The sequence below is a fragment of the Rhinatrema bivittatum genome, chromosome 3, assembly GCF_901001135.1.
Source record: "Rhinatrema bivittatum chromosome 3, aRhiBiv1.1, whole genome shotgun sequence".
Classification (NCBI taxonomy): Eukaryota; Metazoa; Chordata; class Amphibia; order Gymnophiona; family Rhinatrematidae; genus Rhinatrema; species Rhinatrema bivittatum.
In genome coordinates this window covers 493596251-493617585 of record NC_042617.1, presented here as the reverse complement: position 1 = coordinate 493617585, position 21335 = coordinate 493596251, and the positions used below count along the sequence as shown (strand labels likewise).

The window sequence follows — 21335 nt, the reverse complement described above, 5'->3', positions numbered from 1 at the left end:
TCATTCTCCATGCCCTCTATACTTTCTCTTGCTCTCATTCCCTGTACCCTCTCCCTTCTTTCCCCTTACCCCCAGGCCTCTACCCCACCCTCTTAAGAACATAAGAACATGCCATACTGGGTCAGACCAAAGGTCCATCAAGCCCAGCATCCTGTTTCCAACAGTGGCCAATCCAGGCCATAAGAACCTGGCAAGTACCAAAAAACTAAATCTATTCCATGTTATCATTGCTAGTAATAGCAGTGGCTATTTTCTAAGTCAACTCAATTAATAGCAGGTAATGGACTTCTCCTCCAGGAACTTATCTAATCCTTTTTTTATATACATCCTCTGGCAACAAATTCCAGAGTCTAATTGTGTGTTGAGTGAAAAAGAACTTTCTCCGATTAGTTTTTAATGTGCCACATGCTAACTTCATGGAGTGCCCCTAGTCTTTCTATTATCTGAAAGACTAAATAACCAATTCATATCCACCCATTCTAGACATCTCATGATTTTAAATACCTCTATCATATCCCACCTTAGCCGTCTCTTCTCCAAGCTGATAAATCTTAACCTCTTTAGTCTTTCCTCAAAGGGGAACTGTTCCATTCCCCTTATCATTTTGGTCACCCTTCTCTGTACCTTCTCCATCGCAATTATATCTTTTTTGAGATGCTGCGACCAGAATTGTACACAGTATTCAAGGTGCGGTCTCACCATGGAGCAATACAGAGGCATTATGACATTTTCTGTTTTATTCACCATTCCTTTTCTAATAATTCCCAACATTCTGTTTGCTTTTTTGACTGCCATAGCACACTGAACCAACAATTTCAAAGTGTTATCCACTATGTCGCCTAGATCTCATTCTTGGGTGGTAGCACCTAATATGGAACCTAACATTGTGTAACTATAGCATTGGTTATTTTTCCCTATATGCATCACCTTGCACTTATCCACATTAAATTTCATCTGCCATTTTGATGCCCAATTTTCCAGTCTCATAAGGTCTTCCTGCAATTTATCACAATCTGCTTGTGATTTAACTACTCTGATCAATTTTGTATCATCTGCAAATTTGATTACCTCACTCGTCGTATTTCTTTCCAGATCATTTATAAATATATTGCAAGGTAAGGGTCCCAATACACATCCCTGAGGCACTCCACTGCCCACTCTCTTCCACTGAGAAAATGTCCATTTAATCCTACTCTCTGTTTCCTGTCTTTTAGCCAGTTTGCAATCCACGAAAGGACATCGCCACCTATCCCATAACTTTTTACTTTTCCTAGAAGCCTCTCATGAGCAACTTTGTCAAACGCCTTCTGAAAATCCAAGTACACTACATCTACTGTTTCACCTTTATCCACATGTTTATTAACTCCTTCAAAAAGCTGAAGCAGATTTGTGAGGCAAGACTTGCCTTGGGAAAGCCATGCTGACTTTGTTCCATTAAACCATGTCTTTCTATATGTTCTGCGATTTAGATGTTTATAACACTTTCCACTATTTTACTGGCACTGAAGTCAGGCTAACCGGTCTGTAGTTTCCTGGATCGCTCCTGGAGCCCTTTTTAAATATTGGGGGTTACATTAACTATCCTCCAGTCTTCAGGTACAATGGATGATTTTAATGATAGGTTACAAATTTTTACTAATAGGTCTGAAATTTCATTTTTTAGTTCCTACAGAACTCTGGGGTGTATACCATCCGGTCCAGGTGATTTACTACTCTTCAGTTTGTCAATCAGGCCTTGCACATCTTCTAGGTTCACCGTGATTTGGTTCAGTCCATCTGAATCACTACCCATGAAAACCTTCTCCAGTACAGGTACCTCCCCAACATCCTCTTCAGTAAACACCGAAGCAAAGAAATCATTTAATCTTTCCATGATGGCCTTATCTTCTCTAAGTGCCCCTTTAACGCCTCGATCATCTAACGGTCCAACTGTCTCCCTCACAGGCTTTCTGCTTTGGATATATTTTAAAAACTTTTTACTGTGAGTTTTTGCCACTACGGCCAACTTCTTTTCAAATTCTCTCTTAGTCTGTTTTATCAATGTCTTACATTTAACTTGCCAACGCTTATGCATTATCCTATTTTCTTCTGTTGGATCCTTCTTCCAATTTTTGAATGAAGATCTTTTGGCTAAAATAGCTTCTTTCACCTCCCCTTTTAACCATGCCGGTAATCGTTTTGCCTTCTTTCCACCTTTTTTAATGTGTGGCCCCACTACCCTTTTACCTGTGCCCCCTCTCTAGGCCTCTCCCTAGCTATCTCCTTTCTCCTCTTTCCCCGAGCCCCCTACCCTCACTCTTTGTGTCCCCAGCCCTCTCCCCTACCCTCCTCCTAGTATTCCCCCACTCTTTCCCCTCTGTACTTCCTCCCCTCTCCTCTTCTCCATGCTCCTTGCCCTCTTCTCTCTTTGTGCCCCTCCAGTCCTATCCCTGTGCCCCAGCCCTCTCCCATGCCCTCTCCTCTTTCCCTGTGCCCTCTTCTGTCCCCTGCTATTTCTCCCTGCTCCCAATTCTTTTTCCATTCCTCTGCTCCATTCCCTCCTTCTCTTTCTTCTTTCCCATGTGCTAACATCTACCCGCACAAAAAAATAACAAAGACTCAGCAGCCCCAACATAATACCGAATTGTATTGTGGCTGCCAAACCTTCATCATTACATCTTTAAAATGTAACTTCTGCCATATGCAAGCTTAAAATGGGCCAGGAGCATGCGTAGGCTTTCTTAGCCTGTTTGCCGGACCTGCCCTGCTGCCTTTACTGCTGGAATTTGGCTTCTCAGCCTCCGTGTAGTGGCCTGTGTGCCATGGCTGCCTGACCTCCTATGCCTGTCCACTGCTACCTGCCACCGGTTCTGTCTGATCTTCTCTTCCTGCCACCACTGCCAGCCCTGCTTACCTGCCTTTGGTGCTCGTGCTGGAGCAGTGGATTGATTTTGCTGTGGGACAACTGCTGCTGCCCTTCTAAGATAAGGTATGGTTCCTAGGAGAGCTGGGAAGAAGGGGCTGAGGGAAAGCAAGAGAGGTAGGGCTAAGACTCAGGATTTGAGAGAAAAGAGCAATGATTTGTGCACAATCGGGATAAATTTACGCGAGCGTGTACTTTTGTTTGCGCACCAGGCGCGAACAAAAGTACGCTGGATTTTATAAGATACGCGTGTAGCCGCGTGTATCTTATAAAATCCGGGGTCGGTGTGCGCAAGGAGGTGCACATTTGTGCAACTTGCGCGTGCCGAGCTCGGCGCGCGCTGCCTGTTCCCTCCGAGGCCGTTCCGAAATCAGAGCGGCCTCGGAGGGAACTTGCTTTCCACCCCCCCCTGCACCTTCCCCTCCCTTCCCCTACCTAAGCCACCCTCCCGGCCCTATCTAAACCCCCCTACCTTTGTTGGCAGATTTACGCCTGCTGAAAGCAGGCGTAAATCTGCGCGCGCCAGCGGGCTGCTGGCGCTCCATCACCTGACCCGGGGGCTGGTCCGGAGGCCTCGACCATGCCCCCGGGCCGGCGCCATGCCCCCGGTCCCGCCCTGAACCGCCCCCGGACACGCCGCAGACACGCCCCCTCCCCGCCCCTTTTACGAAGCCCCGGAACATACGCGTATCCCGGGGCTGTGCGTGCGCCGGTGGCCTATGCAAAATAGGCGCGCCGGCGCGCAAGTGCCTTGTGCGCGTAAATCCGGCCGGATTTACGTGCGCAGGGCTTTTAAAATCCGTCCCAATTTGTTTTGTGCATAAACAGACACTGGCTTTAGCACATTTAGATAATTATGGGGCTGCCAGATAAACTATTGCATACGTTGCAGCTGGTACAACATGCTGCAGCTTGCATGTTATTAGGTCTGACAGAAAAGGACTGTATCACCCTGGCCATGCCAGGTTTGCACTGGCTTCCTGTTTACTACCATTCAAAATTTAAATTACTGACCACACTCCATAAGCTAATACATGGAGATAACGTAACCTGTGGTACTAAACATGTTGAACTGGTAAACACCAATTCGTCCACTTCATTCAGAAAATCAGAGGCTGTTTCAAGAATCCTTTAGTACGAGTTATAGGTATTAAATTTTGGGAACCAAGGCATTTTCATATGCTGTTTCCACAACGTGGAGCTCCTTACAGGCGCAACTCAGGGAGGGAAGTGATGGATATTGTGCTATTTAGAAAATCTGTCAAGGCCATTTTGTTTTAGGAGGTATTTGGACAACAGCAGTTTAAGAATTTATGTATGTATATTTAAGTTGTAATTCTGTTTTAAAAAATGTTCTGATCATGCTTTGTTTCAAGAGGCGTTTGGATGACAGCTTTTTTTTTAAGTATTTTACTGTATGTATATTTAAGTTGTAATCCTGTATAAAAATATTATGGTTATGTTTTATGTTTATTTTTATGAATGTTCTTATGTATTTTTCATCTACCTATATCGTAGTTGTGCTAGATGAAGTACAATAAAAAATTATAAAATAAACATTGCAATTAGTTATCCACACTGAACATTATCTGTCAGGAGGTTGCAGAATAGAAGTCTTTTAAATTATTAATTAAATATGATTTATGTACATTAATCATGTTTTGTCTTTTCTTTGCGCACATTGCCTGGTCTATGTGCATTTTTTAACTCCTGATATATTAACATACCATTAATTTACTGCATCAAGAGTTAAAAGAAAAATTAGCTTGTGAGTTAGGAAACTGTGCAATGAAGAATCATAGTCTGAATCTGCAAAGAAGCAGACTCAGGAACAAAACCAAAAAATATTTTTCACTGAAAGTGTAGAAGATGCATTGAATGCCTCGCTCTCCCCAGAGGAGACAGTAAAGACAAAGACTGTAACAGAATTCAAGAATGTGTGGGATAAACACAGAAGATCCCTTATTGCCAAGAAGATGGAAACAAAATACTGAGATAGTATGCATGGTGCCGTGGTTCAACCCCAAATCACATAGAAATGATTGAATTTTGCTTCCGGGAAAAGCATGGGGGTAACCTGTACAAAGCCACATAACAGAGATGACACTGTGGTGGTTACAAGAAGGCATAACAATAACCTGCACAAAGAGACAATTACATTCCTAAACACCTTGCAGGGCAGAGTAGATGGGCCATTCTGAACTTTTTCTGCCATCATCTACAATGTTACTATGAATTTCAGCACATGTTTTTAATGCTCAGCTTTTTTACATTGGCCTGAAGATTTGTCAGAATAATTAAAACAAAACTACTTAGGTAGTTATGCTTTGATTATTGACCCATGATAAAACACCCAAACAAATTTCCACTTTGTCTGGGTACTTTTTTTCAAGGCAAAAACTATGCAGGTAGTTTTAATTATTTATAGCTAAGCACAGAGTTGCCTCCCCCGATGTATCCCTACCCTGGGAACATCTCCAAAACCAGATGGGCAAAAGCACGCACGTTGTGGAAATGAGTGGGTGCTTTTACATGTGCATAAGGTGGGCAATAATCAAAAAGACAGTTTTGATGGGCAAACCAGAATGTTTTACCTGTGGAAAGGGCTTTCATTATTGCCCTCTATATCTCATGAACACCAGACAAAAAGTTTTTTATTTTTCTCTTGCAGCAAATTTACTATACTAGGTGTCCTTTGGTAGAGCTTTTAAAAAAACAGCTGCATGGTAAGCACTTTTATGCTTTTTCACCAGATCATTTTAGTAAACCTTCACCATTTCACAAGACATTAGAGAAACAGTGATGGGAAAAGCAGCAGCTGCATGCATGCCAATGCCAACATTTGACATTTTTTGGTGAAACAGATGAAATGACCTTAAGTAGCCCCTGGAAAGCATCAAAATGAGCAAACCTTTCAAAGCAAGAATGGGAAGTGTGATGGGGAGCAACCTCTTTTAGCAAATGAGAGAGAGACCAGAGAGAGTTTCTGTGCAGCAAAGAAAACTAAGAGTCTTACAGTTATTGTAGACTGCTTTATCTGCTACATGGTGCTGCTTGCACACATTATCTCAAATAAACCAGACTTGTAACCGAATTGCAGTAAGAAGAAAACCCTGCGCTTGAAAAATACAAGAAGTCAACAACCATTAGGAAGAAGCTATGTTATATTCCCAACTTAACTTTGACTTTTGTATCTCCCAACATTAATTATGTTTTTGAAGCACAGCTTATGTCAGAATAATCAACTTTCTTGGACTTACCCCTCCCTTGGTGGGTGTGACAGTCTTGGGTTTTGTTTTGTTTTTTGCCAAGTCAGTATCCACTGGATATGCAGTCCATTTAAAACCAGCAAGCTCTTTTCTTTATCAGTCACTTGCAGGACTCAGGACTCTAAAGGAGTTTACCATGGCTTCACCCTTTTCTACCAACATGAGGTTTAAGTTCTCAGTGCTGGCCATCAGTCTGCAAGTTCTAATTATTATTTTATTTGGGATATTTGTAAGATATGACACTCACCATGACAATGGTCATAAGAATGAAACTGAACAGGACAACCAATTCATCGACCTATATCCCTGTAAGTATTCCTTTTTTAATGTTTTCTTTTCAAGATCAAGTAACGTTTGTCAAATGAATAAATAAATGAAAGCATTTGTTTTGTAACTCCTTGACTGGAACTGTATTAGGAGAATTCATACAAGAACCTTGTTAACAGTGAAGTTTCACAAGAAAATGTTTAAAGTCTCATCCTGGTCCCCTTAGAAGTAATTTTGTATATAAAGATTAATTTGTGGTTTCAGAGATATTTTACAAATGATTTATTAGAAATGGATGAACTATAATTAGATAGTGCACTTCTGTGACATAGATTATATTTAATGACTGTTTTTCTTTGCTGTAAACTATTTTCACTATATTTGTTGGATTAGCATTGTACTGTAAAAATGTTTGTATATTGTTAATGTTGTAGGTTATATTGTAGCATACACTAGATTTACAGTTTTCTGTACAATCAATTATGTATACCTCAAAGATGTGGATTATAGCTAGAGCTTCTGATTTTAAGTGTCATGAACTGTAAATTTAGATATTTATTTTCCAGCTAATTAGGAGGGTTTTTTTTAGCTTACTGAAAGCTGGTATTTATCTGTCTTTTCATGGCATGGACACTATAATTTTGAGTAGCTTTGCTGGTTAATTAATATAAATGCCGGGCAACATTCCCTCAGCCTAGCCCCAACACATCCCCAGTACTCACATCCTCACAGCCTAGTCTGTCCTACAAACTGAGCATTCAGATCCCTCAGCAACTAAAGTATGCATTCACCCCTCAACACGGCCTGTGATGACCAAAGACTGAAGCCATCCAGCCACCCCTCTTTTAATTTGCCCAGTGTGGTCTGAAAAGTGAAGCTATAACTCTTGCTCATTTCCTGGCTGATTACTACTTTATGCCGCTGAGCAGGGCCAGCAGAAGGAGAAAGGAATCAGCAGTGCCTCCGGCTGCTTCTCCTTCCCTGCAGCCTGAGGCCTAACAAATGCTTTCAGCTACAAAGGGTGCCATGCTGCCACAACGTTCACAGTGTAAGGCAAGCCCCGGGCTGTAGGGGAGAAGGCGTGGCCCACGGTACTGCCAAGTCCTTCTTTCTGTTGGTCCCGCTTAGCACTGGTTTACGTATCAGTGGAGCTACAGGGCAGACTGGCAGTTCCACTCTTGTGGCCACTGTGGACCAAATTGATGTTTCATGGTTTAAAGCAACAGATCCAATGTTCACTTATTTTTCAGCTTATATTGATTTAAACAGAAAATCAGAAGCACTAATTATAATCAATGAAAATATTATCAATACAATAGTACATTGCTTTTATTGCCTCTGAATTTTGCAGAATAATCAAATGTGCCTAGTTGCAAGGAAATTTAAGGATATTGACAGACCTCTGCCTGACAGGCATGAATCACTGTTTCCCCCAGAACATGGCACCAGTGCGCTCTTAAGCAAGCCAGTAGGTGTCTGTAGAGTAATGACTGTTGCATTCTCAGAGGAACTGCATTTGTTCTGTAAGTGCTTGTGACCTGGATTGGCCACTGTTGGGAAAAGGATAATGGGCTTAATGTACCTAGTATGGCTACTGCCCTAAGGAGAAAGAGTCAGGTCTGGGAATCAAACCCAGGTTCACAGCATATCACTGCACAGCTGCCATTTGGCCAACCACAAAGTATGAAATTGAATAGTCACTCTTTTGTCTTTGTTTTGTTACTTGGGTTTAAAATGTTGTAGTTTTCTATTATTTCCTAATTTTCCTATTCTTTTCTAAAATATCAGGCATCTCTATAATAAAAAGCATGCTTGCTTCTGATAACTGATAATTAGTATTTTCATATACCAGATGATCATTAAATGTAAGCATGGAGACATACGGTATTACTACAGTGTGAGGTAAGATATTTGAAGAATTTTGAATTTCTGTAGAGTGAAGTTCTGAAGAGATCTGAAAGTCTGATAAAGGATGTATTGTATATCTGAAGGAGTAGCAACATGTTCTTATACTAATTTACATTACAGTAGTACTTATTTACATGGTTCCATCAATGCACATGATAGTTCATGTGACTATTAAGCCTCAGAGTGAGGTGGGGGGCAGAGTTTCAAGCAAGACAAGCATCCCTGTGAAAACAGACACCAAGCCAGGCCAGTGGGGGGAGGTAATTAGGCAATGGTATGATAGCTGAGATCACATTATTGTGACATGGGACAGAAAGAGGGAAAATCAGATATTGTGTAAAAGCAGGTATCAGGCTGAAACAGTGTAGCAGCAGATATCAAGGCTAAGCCAAATAGGATATCAGGCATTAGTATGAGAGCATGGAGTAGGCTAAGAAAGTAAGAGAAGCAGTCTTGGATAATATTAGTGTAAGAGTAAGAATCATTATTGTGAGGCATGAAATGACAGAGAACATAATGATTATTGTTAAGCTCTCTCTTGACTTATGGTCTATAAGAAAGCAGAGCTGAGTTAGAGTCAGATGTGAACTCAACTTAGAAGTCATTCCCTGCTTTACTTAGAAGCATTAAAAGATTATAATTACCATTAAATACTTCCAAGAACTTGACTCTGTCAATGTTCATATAATCTTATCCAACTAGATCTTTTTATATATATATATTAGAATCAAATTCAAACTCCATCAAAACTGATGATTATCCAAGTATATTCAAATCAGATATTTGTAGATCCTGAGTTCAAACCTCGATAGTAGTAGGTTCATCAAATCCTATTGTAAAGAGTTAAAACACATTTTGCTCTTTAATAAGTTCATCTTTATATTTGGCTAAAGAAGAATAAATCAAATAAGGTTGAGTGTAACACAGAGGAAATATATATCAAACTGGACCTGTTTTATACCCAATGGGTTGTGGTGAGTGTGACCTAGGGGGATCAGAAAGATGTTGTGGTTTATTCATTCACTCTAGTTAGTCCCATAATATGTTGCCATATGAAACAATTTCACTTGTCATAGAGCTAGTTAAGAGAGTCGATATTGAAATAATTTAACAGACTTCATCTTTAATATAATCTTTCACTTTCTTAAAGTCAGCATTTCCGATGTCTAGCACCTTTGATCTAGCAGAACTTGGTTCTGATCCAGAGTTTGCATTCAACTACACTGCATGGTCATCAGTAGGACTTAGGTTTTTTCCACCATAATCTTGGTGTCATTTTTTCCATTTGATATAAAGATGTCTAGTGTCAGCTTGTCATTAATATGCTTCTCAACTAGAACCTTAAGAAATAACTATTGCAAGAATTTACAGTATCTCTTCTAGTTTGTCCTACAGCTTATATTTTCCAATCTATTGCTAACAGAGATGTATCCTCCATTAAGAGCACTTTACTTTTGCATCTATCCTTTCAATGGCTCTCAAATCCACTTCTTTTCCTTTGTGACAGTGGCCTATAGATTACATTGACATAGATTTTAGAATGCTTAGTATCCTTTGAGACAACCTTTGGTGACTCATCTGTTCTTTGCTCACTTTGTATCTCAGTGACTTTTATTTTGTTCTTGACATATATAGATACTCCTCCCCTCTCATTTCTTATCCTTTCCTTTCTAAAAAAAAATATATATATATATATACCCTGGTATTGTAATCTCCCAGACTTGATTATCATTAAATTATGATGCAGTGATTTTAATGTCTCCTTCTGCCATGATGACTTTTAGGTCACTGATTTTGTTACACTGAGAGAGACCATTTACACACCTCTGTCTCTCACTCTCATTTCCTATCTAAAATTATCTAGATAAGTTATCAGGGATATTCAATGGGGTAAATATCCTGAAGAATATTCCTGAATAAAGTTATCCAGCTGCCTTAAGCTGGATAACTTAAGCATAATTTTGAATTTTACCAATTAAGTTTAAAAATATTCAGGTAAATGCATTCAGATAACTTTTGGCTTAACTGACTATATTCAAACAATATTAAGGATGTGCATTTGTTTAAAACAAATGCACAAAATGCAGTATATAAGGCCTATTCATTTCATTTGGGGGCCGCAAAACCTTATTTGTTTCATTCTTTTTAAATTAATGCATCAGGCCTGAGGTTCCTTGGCCAAGTGCAATGCCAGGGTCTCAGCTTAGGACCGGCTGACACTGGGGCCTTAGCTAAGCCTTCCTGAACAAACTTACCTGATCCGTCGGGTATCCACAAGTATCCATTGAAGTGGCCAGGCCCAATGCCTGGGCCTTGGCCTATGATAGAGCCTGGATCCAGGTCCGATGCTTTGGCCCAACCCCAGCCTGACTCCATGGTCTGGCCATGAGGCTAAGTCCCAATGCCTGGGCCTCAACCTAGGGTCAGGCCCAGGCCTGGAGCCCAGGCCTCAGAGTGTCCGATATCCTCTTCTTTTCTTCTTTAACTGACACTGTCTACTGGGGTCCTGCTAGAGTTAATTAACTCTGGCGCATTCACTCCAGCAATCGGCTGGAGTGAATGCGCCAGCCGATTGATGTCTGGAAATGTATGGCAATGCTGTAATCAAAATGACACCATCTGCTTGGGTGAATGCTCAGGAGTTAATTAACTCCGGCATGACCCCAGCAGAAGGTATCAGTTGAAGAAGAAAAGAGGATGTTGGATAAACCTAGGCCTGGGCTATGAGCCTAGGCCAAGGCCCAGGCTTAGGGGCTTAGCCTCTGGGCCAAAATATTGTATTGGGTCCAGGTCCTGGCCCTGGCCTAGGCCCAAGCCCAGGCATCAGGACCTGGTATCCCGTTTGAGGGACCATCATTGGGAACTGGCCTCCAGCTGTGGCCTAAGCCGAGACCCAGGTGTCGGGATCTGGCCTCTGGGCTGGGCCTCAATGTTGGTCCTGGGTCTGGGTCAAACATCTGGGCTGCAGCATCAGGTCTGGGCTCTGGCTCTAGCCTAGTTCAAAGCTGAGGCATTGGCATTGAGAAGACTGAGGTCGAGTTCATGGCGACCTATCTCAGCCTTGGCCTACGCAAGACTGAGGCTTTCTCCTGGTCCTAGGCCAAGACATCCAGATCCAATCCAGGTCGATGCCCTAGCATCGGAACTCGACTTTTGGGCCAGGCCGCAACATCGGGCCTGGGCCTGGGCCTGTATTCTGGCCTGGCCTATGTCGAGGTGTTGACCTTGCATAGGCCGAGGCCAAGGTTGCGGTGACCTGCCTTGGCTTATGCAAGACCGAGGCTTCATTCTGGCCTAGACTTACTGACTGGGTAAGTCGGGGCTGGGGGTAAACCCGGGCCCCAGCATTTTTCGGGGGGGGGGAGGGGGGTGAGAGGCCTTGAGAATCCCCCGCTTTTGTTTTTTTGGCTGTTTTTTTTTTTTATTTTGATTCATTTTTTTTTCACATGAATAAAATGAATCAAACATTCCACAAATCAAAATTAATGGGACCCCCCCCCCCCCCTCCACACACACACACACACACACAAAAACAATTTTTTTTTTTCCTGCACATCTCTGGTACTTGGTAAGACACTCCCGGGCAATCTTTAAAAGTCCAATGGTAGTTGATTGTAAATCCATCCTCCTGACTCAGGAAGTTCCCCTGGTGGGGCTCAAACCCACAGTACCTGGCTGGCGTGGAGGATGAAGCTCTCCAGGTGAGCTATCAGCTCCAGCTAGCTGCTGCTGAGCTTGGCTTCCTGCCTGAGTCCTAGCCTTTATATTATAGACTTCTTTTATGTATCACACAAGTCCTGATAAACAAAATAATTGTCCCAAAGCAAGTCAACAGGGAATTTAAGTCAGGCCCTGCTGGCCTATCTGCCACCTCTCTTGTACCTCTGGGACTCTACAGCTTTTCCCAGAGGTAACTCCACCCACTTGGCCGTGTTAAAAATAGTTACTTCACCAGAGGAATAAAAAAAACAATCCAAAAAAACAAATGGAGTTCTCTGAATTCCCTGGCTCACCTTCCTGGCACCAAGGTTGCAGTCCTTCCTTCTTCGGTCTCCCCTCCATATGCAGTTTCCTGGGAACAGTGGTCTTCAAAGAGATGGGCAACATGTTCCAGGATCCGTCCTCTTTTGTCTCCCGAAGGAGACTGAATCTGCCTTTATAGGTTGGAGGCCCCTCCCCTAGCAGTCAAGGATTGGTTCCTGGGTCTCCACCCCCTTCCTCCCACACCTGGGTCTCTTGTTTCTCTACTATTTGGGGGGGAGGGAAGAATCCAGCATGACTCTCTAACTGTCTGTCGCATGTTTATTCTTCTCTGCTCACTTCCTTCCCCGGGGATTTGTAATCCTTGGGGTTTCATAGTTAGTTGGATGTTGACCGCTGAGGCTTTTAACCTCCTTCCCCTGGCCGGCATTTAGACCCCATCACAGCAGGCACCAGATAAGGATGTTCAAGTCACAGGCTATTGTCGAGACAGGTGGCCGATGAGGATGGTCAGGTCACAGGCTTTGGTTGAGGCAGGTGGCAGATGAGGATATTTAGGTCACAGGCTATGTTCAATACCAGATTTTGTGGTACCGTATATAAGATTTTAAAATAAATAAAAAAATAAATAAGGCAAGGATGAAGGCATGTAAGACTGGATGAGGCTGAAGATAAGGCAGGGCAAGGCTGAAGATACAGACTCCAAAACAGCAACTCACAGTAGCATGGGATAGTCAACTTATAGTTGAGTCAGTGAGAGATCTATCATGGAGGCCCTTTATAGGGCTAGACGGGTGACATCATCCAAGGGACCACAGGCCTTTTCCCACTGTGGGCCCTCTAAATCATCCCAGGTAAGGCGTGTATACATCCAGGGGTGTGTAGAAGTAGCCTGCCATGTTTCAGGAAACTGGCAGTCTGGGGTGAATGAGCCAGTTTGCCGGGCAGCCCGCAAGCCAGCAAACGTAACACTTCCATAGTTTTACACACCAGTAGAGGTGTGCAGACCAAAAGTTTAAGTTCATAAGTCCATAAGTCGAAAGAGGGGGTCAATTTCGGTCAATATGGACATATGGAGAATTCCATAAGTTGAGTCTATGTCCATACGTGCAAATAAAAATTTAAACCCCTCACCCTCCTTAATCCCCCCCCAAGACTTACCAAAACTCCCTGGTGGTCCAGCGGGGAGTCAGGACGCCATTTCTGAACTCCTTTGCGAGGAGCACGTGACGTCGGCGTCACGTCGGAGTGACGCGGCGTCACGTGATTCCCCACGCGTTCGCTCCGGGACCCTCGTTGGATCCAAAAGGAACTTTTGGCCAGCTTGGGGGGGTCAGGAGGCCCCTTCATCTCTATCTCCCTTTATATAGCAGGTCCTCATAAAGCATCTTTCAGTCCATCAGAATGTCTCTGGTCTTCAAGAATAAGTTGAATAGAACCTTCAGGAATGCTTTCAGTACATTCTAGAGCTCATTTAGTGTTCTAGGTCTCTAGGATATATATCATAGGGTCCCATGGCTTTTTTCACTCTTATTTACATAAATACTTCAAGTACCTCCTCTTCTGCATTTTTGGTTTGTAATCATTTCACTTTTACCAATGTTATATCCCATCTTAGATCCATTGCCATCGCCTTGTTCTGTAAATGCTGAGTAAAAGAATGTATTTGTTTTCTGCCTTTTACCAATCTTCCTTTTCACAAACTCCAATTCTTGTTTCTTTATTTACTATTTCCCTTTTGGTTTCTCATCTCTCACTTATATTTCTAAAGAAGGAGGTTTTTTTTACGTTTTATTAATTTTCTCCACTTTTTGGTGAATTTTCTCCACTGTTTGGGCCTTAGCTCTTCTAACTACACTTGCTACCTCCCTTTGTTTTAGCTGTTAATTCTGCATCTCCTCCTCCATCTCCTCCTCTATTAATGTTGCTTTTTTTCAATGCTAGCCTTTTTGATCTTTTCTGTTACCTCTTTACAGAAACATTGGTCTCCTGCTTTTATCCTTGTTAACCTATTTTATGCAAAGATGTGTTGCCTTCCCAATACTCACTTTTATTGCCTCTTCAACAATATTACTCATTATATTGAAAATAACCCATCATGAAGGTCAAGACCATTTTCTTCATGTGGTTTAGTTCAGATTAGAGTTTAACTATGAGCCACATAATACAGTGATAACTCAACCCTACCATGAAGTCCCATTTATCGGTACCACATCTAATGTGATATCCTCTTGAGTAGGCTATTCTATTAGTTGCCTATGGATAGGCCTTGTAGGGCATCTAAGAGTTCTCCACTTCTAGCTTACAGTGCTGTAAATAGGCTACAGTGCACATTGAAATTACCTACAAGTAAGAACTCTTTCCCATGAACGTCACCCTAGTCATGTCTCTTATGATATCTGAATCCATCACCTTTCCCTGAGCTGGAGGTCTGTATAATGATCCCATTCACATCAGATTTCTTCTAGATTTCTTTTCAGGGCAACATACAATAATTCAGAGAGCTTTATTCAAAGGCATTTACCTGAGAAAACAAGTAAATTGGTATGAATGAAAATTGCCCTTTTCTAATGTGGGTAAAAGTACATGTGCAAGCCATACTACTTATACATTTATCCATGGGAAAAAAAAGAGGCATTTCTATGGGCATGTTTAGGTCAGGGGAAGAAAACTGCATGACATACGGAGATCCGATTTCAGAAGCATTTAGCCAGCTAACTCAGAGAAACCATGCGGGTAGTTTCTCATTGAAAATTATGTAACGTGTACAGGCTGTTTGAAAATTTCCACTCATGTTCTCCCTGTTCTCCCTATATTTAAACAGTTATGATTGTGTTTCTGAAACAAGGAGATACTCTCTTCCCCCCCCCCCCCCCCCATCCTTTGGTCTTCTATACTATTTTCAAGAAATTATGGCCAGGAATGGTCATATCCCAACTATAGTTAATATTAAATCAAGACTTAGTGATTGCAACCATATCCAAATCTGACTCTGACATGATAGTTTCCAAGTTTTTTATTTTGTTTACTGATTTCACACATTGGCATGAATGACTGTCCAATATGATGCTTCCCTTCCCTCTCTCTTTATTTCCTTTTTCTCTCTTCTTATTCCATTCTCTTCTTATTTTCCCTGTAAATATATTAGTGATTAACCCTCCTCTACTTATGCTTACAGTATCATGTATGTTGTTGTCTGATTTATTTTGGGCTTGTGAGACAGTGCCCTTAATGTTCCCCTATTTTTCTGTGCAGGGCTAGGCTAGATGCCTGGTCTACCTTAAATGCCTTAAGAAGACTGTGCACTATGGGCAGGATCCTGCAGGGCAGTGGGGCTCAGAGGGCATAACCAGAGACTGGGGAATAAGAGCTGGGATCCAGGTGGGGATAACCAGACCAGGCCAGGTCTCCAGGAGGAAGGGCAGCTCCTGTAACAAAGCTTTGTCCAAATATTGAGCTGAGACGAAGTTGAACTATGAGTACTAAAGGAAGTAGCACTGAACTGTAAGTAGAGAGAGTACACTGTTCTGAAGGGAAGACAGCCTACTGTTGTACATGTGTGAATCTGTAATAAAGATATGTATTTTAAGAAAGCCTGGAATCAGACTAGTTTGTCTCCAGGCCTGTGGGAATCACCGCTCATTCCCACATATGGTGTCATACAGAGGATTTTTTTCTAAAGCTTTGCACAGAAAAAAAAACAGCCTCCAAGAAAGCGTCTGTTGGGAGTACAGAGAGTTGTGAAAAGGACCTGTGGTTCTAAACATAGTATAGAACACAGGAGGCCTGTGGCACTAAAACAAAGTACAGAACACAGGGGTCACAGAGCATGGTAGCTTGTGAAAGGGTGTGGCTCAGAAGCTGCACTGAAGGAAAAAAAACAAAGTTTCAAAAGTTCCAAGTAGAGAGTGAGTAGGCCTGGTTGTAAAATAGCCAGGAAACGGTAGTTTTGTACTGGCTAAGCAGCTGAAGGTAGATAGGGAATTAAAAGTGATTTAGTAATTGCTGGTTGTGCAGGCTTTTTAAAAATTATTCTTTGCATGAAAAAAAGAAAAGAGGATGGATTACTGGTGTAGCAGGGCTGTGCTGAACAGGGTGTGGCCCTGGAAAAGCTGCCAGAGTGAGCTTTGAGAACAGTGAATGGAACAGGTTGGGGCCCTCTTCCAGCAAGCAAGCCACTCTGCAGGAAAAGTATGCAGCCATGAGAAAACCTGGAGTGGAGCAGCCTGAGGGTTGGAAGGAAAGAATAAAATGTATTTCTGTGTAGTGGGAGTTCCCCAGTCCCAAGAGCCTAGTCAGAGGGAAAACCTGAGGCTCGAGGTTTGGTAGCTGGTAAGGCCAGCCAGGGTAATCAAGTGAAGGAGCCCAAGCCAGGCAAGAGAGTGAATGCCTAGATAATGAGTACCAACAGCTCATGGAGGAACTAGATGAGAGGCTGGCAGAGGGGTCTGGTGAGCTGACTGTGTCATGGCAACAGTTTGAGATTGGCACTACGGGTGGTTCTGAGGAAGACCCTATACTACCATGAGTCCAGAAACTGCTCCTATGAGATGTCCAGAAAAGGGGGCTGTGGAGTTCCCTGAGAGAAGGGTCACAGAGAGCCCTGGGGAGGGCAACACAGGCTGCCCAGGAGGGGTCAGTATTAAGAAGTTGGAAATCAGCACTACAGGAGATCCAGATGAAAACACTGTTGGGTGCCCAAACACTTCAAGGAGTCGAGACAACTTCCATGAGAAGCCCAGAGAGAGAGGGCATGGAAAGGCAAGCAACAGATGCCATGGAGAACTCAGAGGTTAGTGCTATGAAAATCCCAGTGGGTGAGGCTGTGGTGGAGCCAGCAACTGGCCTAAGTGAGTGGCCAGAGTGTACAGAAGAGGAAATTGCAGAGAGCCCAGAGGGAGGCGCTGCAGAGAACTCAGAGGAAGAGTCCACAGAGCACTCAAAGGATGATACTGTGGAGACCCCCAGCGAGGAAGGCTGTGGAGTGGCCAAGAAGGGGCTCTATATCAGTGATACCAGATGCTAAGAAGCAGGTGCAACTGGTTATAGAAGAAACAGCACTTATGGCTCCCTAGTCAGTGCATAAAACTTTATTGGGATGGAATTCATACCTAGAGTCAGCAAAGGACTTAGTTAAAGGACTGGGGAATGGATGTATACTGCGTGAACAGCACATTGGGTGGTGGTCATGACGCTATTGAGAGTAACCGTCAGAGATGGGGGTAACCATGTCACTAGGTACCTGTTCCCAAACATACAGGCCGAGTCAGTAAAAACGCGGGAGAGCGGACGAACGCCCGCTCTCCCGGCGCGCGCGATACAGTATGCAAATGAGGTGGTGCGGTAGAATTGGGCAAAAGGAGGCGCTAGGGACACTAGCGCGTCCCTAGCGCCTCCTTTTAGCCCAGAGCGGCGGCTGTCAGCGGGTTTGACAGCCAACGCTCAATTTTGCTGGCATCTGTTCTCGAGCCCACTGACAGTCACGGGCTCGGAAACCAGACGCCAGCAAAATTGAGTGTCCGGTTTTCGGCCCGACGGCCGTGGGCCGAATTCTAATTTTTTTTTTTAATCTTTTTTTACTCTTCTGGACCTCCGACTTAATATCGCCATGATATTAAGTCGGAGGGTGCACAGAAAAGCAGTTTTTACTGCTTTTCTGTGCACTTTCCCGGTGCCGGAAGAAATTAGCGCCTACCTTTGGGTCGGCGCTAATTTCTGAAAGTAAAATGTGCGGCTTGGCTGCACATTTACTTTCTGTATCCCGCGTGCATACCTAATAGGGCCATCGACATGCTTTTGCAGTTGAGGGCGCTATTAGGTGCCGCGGGTTGGACGCACATTTTCCTCCCCTTACTGAATAAGGGGTAAGGGAAAACGCGCGTTGGCGTGATAGCTGATAGGAATAGGAAACTAGAGGAAGAGGAATGGGCAATAAGAGCTGGGACCAGGTGGGGATAACCAGACTAGACCCAAGTCTCCAGGAATAAGGCAGCTCCTGTAATGAAACACTATCCAAACACTGAACTGAGATGAAGCTGAACTGTGAGTACTAAGGGAAACAGTACTGAACTGTAAGTAGAGAGGGTACACTGTTCTGAAGGGAAGACAGTCTACTTTTATGCATGTATGAATCTGTAATAAAGATATGCTATTTTAAGAAAGGCTTGAATCCAGGCCTGTGCGAATCATCACTCGTTCCCACAGGGTTTTTATCTCTTCCAGGCTTAGGTTTACCATGATTGCCTCATCTGTCTTTGCTTATGGAAGAGTGAGAAATATTTTTCTCATTTTTAGTTTAAATGCCTCTTTAGATAGGAGATGAAACAATGGGTAAGAACACTTTTTGGATGTATGTATAGCATCCCATTTGAAAATAAACATATCCCCCAAATCACAAATATAATCATAATATTCCTAGCTGCACCAATTATTCAGCAATTAATTCTAGTTATTTGTAAAGTCAATTCTTTCTACTCTCATTTTTTAGGCAATTAATACTACTAAGTCACTGATTTTGCTACCTATGTATAAAATAATATCCATTTAATTTCACTGTCTAATTTCTCAAGTAAAACTTTGCATGTAAGCTGAGAAATTGGAAAGTTAAATTATTTCCCTCTGTCTATAATTTTACAAATTTATAGCCCTCAATATAGAGTAGGGATTGATTTGTTTTAAATGTATGGGCATTCTGAAATGAATGGAACCCTATTTGTTTCATTTGTGAGTCCCGAAATGAATAGAGGAGCCCAGAAATAAAACAAATCCTATCCAACACACTTGTTTTAATTTTCCATTAATTCCTAACCTAGGCATGATGTCAGGAATTGATCCGAGGCCAGGTCCCATTGCCATGGTTCAGGACAAGGCCCAAGGTCTAGATCTAGGTCCAACAACAGGGCCCAATGCCTAGGCCCAATAAGGGAGCCTAGTCCAAAAACCTGGCCCAGTCACTGTAGCCCAGGACTAGACCCGGGTTTGAAGATGGGGCCTAGAAAAGGCTAGGTCCTGATGCTGAGCCCAGGGTCTGAATCTAGGCCAGATGTCATGGCCTGGGTCATAGTTTATGAGGCTGAGCCCTAAACCTGGGTACAACTTTGGAGCCCAGCCTGAGGCTGGGTAAAAGTTGCTGAGGCCAGATACTTGGCCCAAAGCCTGGACCTGGGCTTAGGCATAAGCCTAAAGCTGGGATCTGGCCCAAGGCCAGGTCCCTGTCACCAAGGTCTAGAACTGGTCTAATGCCGAGACACAGCCCGAGGCCAGATCACGGTTGCTGAGGTATAGGCCCCAATCTGATTCCAGGTCCGGCCATGGATGGGCCCTAACACCAAGGCTCAGGCCTGGGTCTAGAGCCAGCGCTAGGGCCCAGCCCAATTCTGGGTCCTGGTCACCAAGGCTTATGCCTAGGCCCAGGTCCGATTTCAGGGGCCCAGCCAACACCAGGTCCCAACACCAAAGCATGGGACTCAATCTAGCCTTGGCCCAATCACAGGGCCCATACCAAGCCCAGTCCCTATTGTTAATGCACATGTCCAGGACTGAAGTCTAGGCCAGCTGAAACCAAGGCCTAGTCCAAGACCCAGGAGAAAGTCACTGGATTAGGAAAAGAAGATGCCAGAAAGCTTGCTTCTAGGCTTCTTGGCCTAGCCTAAGCCCAGACTCCAACCACAGGACCCCGCCTTTACTGGATCCCAGGATTGGGGTCTGGACCTTGGCCTAAGCTTGGGTCTCAGCAACAGGAGCAAGTTTTGATTGGGGCCTAGCATCAGACCTAGACCTAAGCCTAGTCCTTATTTACTGGGACCCTTCCTTCAGTTAGGCCCCAGCATCAGGCCTAGGCCTAAACCCATGCTCGGGCTTCAGCAATGGGACCTGGCTCAAGCCTTGGCTTCTTACCACGTCCTAGACCTTATGCCTAGGGCTGGATCTCAGAAACCAGGACCTGGCCTCATACCAGGCTCCGGTGTCAGGCCTAGACCTAGGCTCAGGTCTGGGCTTCAGCATCAGAGCCCAGCCTTGGAACTGGGCTTTGGGCTTTGATGAGGTCTGGGCTTTGGTGACAGGACACAGACTCAGCTGGACCTGGAATCAGATCCAGGCTTATGTCTGGATCTCAGTGAAAGGACCCAGCCTTGTACTAGTTTCAGTGTCAGTCCTAGGGACTAGGCCCACACTCAGGCCTCAGCAACAGTTGGGCCTGGGCCATGGCTTGTTTTCCTTTTTCAGTGAAGTCAATGGGGCCTTCCCCAATTGACTTCAATGCAAAACAAACAAAAAAAATAAACCAAATGTAATGAATGAACACATTTTTTTTTTTTTTTTGCTCCAAAACTAATAAAATGAATTGAGGTACCCACAAAATGAACCAATGAACTGAAACAGAATTTTTTGAGACAGCAGGTACTACTATCAAGTCTATCGTAGTTTGTTCTTCTTTTGGGTGCATCTGCCATCTTGCATAAAGTTCTTAGAACATCAAAATCTCTCATGAACTTTAGTTTATCTTGAAATTAAGGAAAAACTGCAGAAATAAAAAAAAAAGAATCTCTCATGAACTTTAATCCTTGTTTCAGGTGCCTCCAAGTTATCTTCTGTATTACAACTGTTTGATTACATTTTTTGAAGAGAAGGGTATAGTAGGTGTTTGTCATCCAGTCTGAGTTCTTCCTAGGCTCATGGTGAAAATGAACACATCGCCTTTATAGAGTTTTCTGATCTGATAGTTATGGAGAGAGAGCTCCCGGAGTTGTTGTTTTAACAAATTGTAGCTCAGACCTAAATCTGCTAAATTTCCTTTTTAAATCAGATAGATGAACACAGATAAGTAAACCTTGAAGTTTTCATAGGGTCTGCACATTTTGCATTTTTTAATTCTATATCATATGCAGCTATATCTGTCAGCCTGTCTCTCGCTCTCTCTCTCTCTCTCTATCTGTATGCACATATACACACTGGGGTAGATTTTCAAAGAGTCCGAAAACCTACCCCTGCGCGTGCAGAGCCTATTT

General features: G+C 43.2%; 1 protein-coding gene across 1 annotated transcript in view; it reads left to right on the top strand.

Moving 5' to 3' along the window:
- The first annotated feature begins 5906 nt into the window (after positions 1 to 5906).
- The window catches only part of RHAG (Rh associated glycoprotein), a 96449-nt gene continuing 81020 nt past the window's right edge, over positions 5907 to 21335 (top strand). The window contains exon 1 of the mRNA XM_029596107.1: positions 5907 to 6479. Within this exon, the coding sequence (XP_029451967.1) occupies positions 6308 to 6479 (172 nt within the window). The 5' untranslated portion in view covers positions 5907 to 6307. The remainder of the gene's footprint in view (positions 6480 to 21335) is intronic.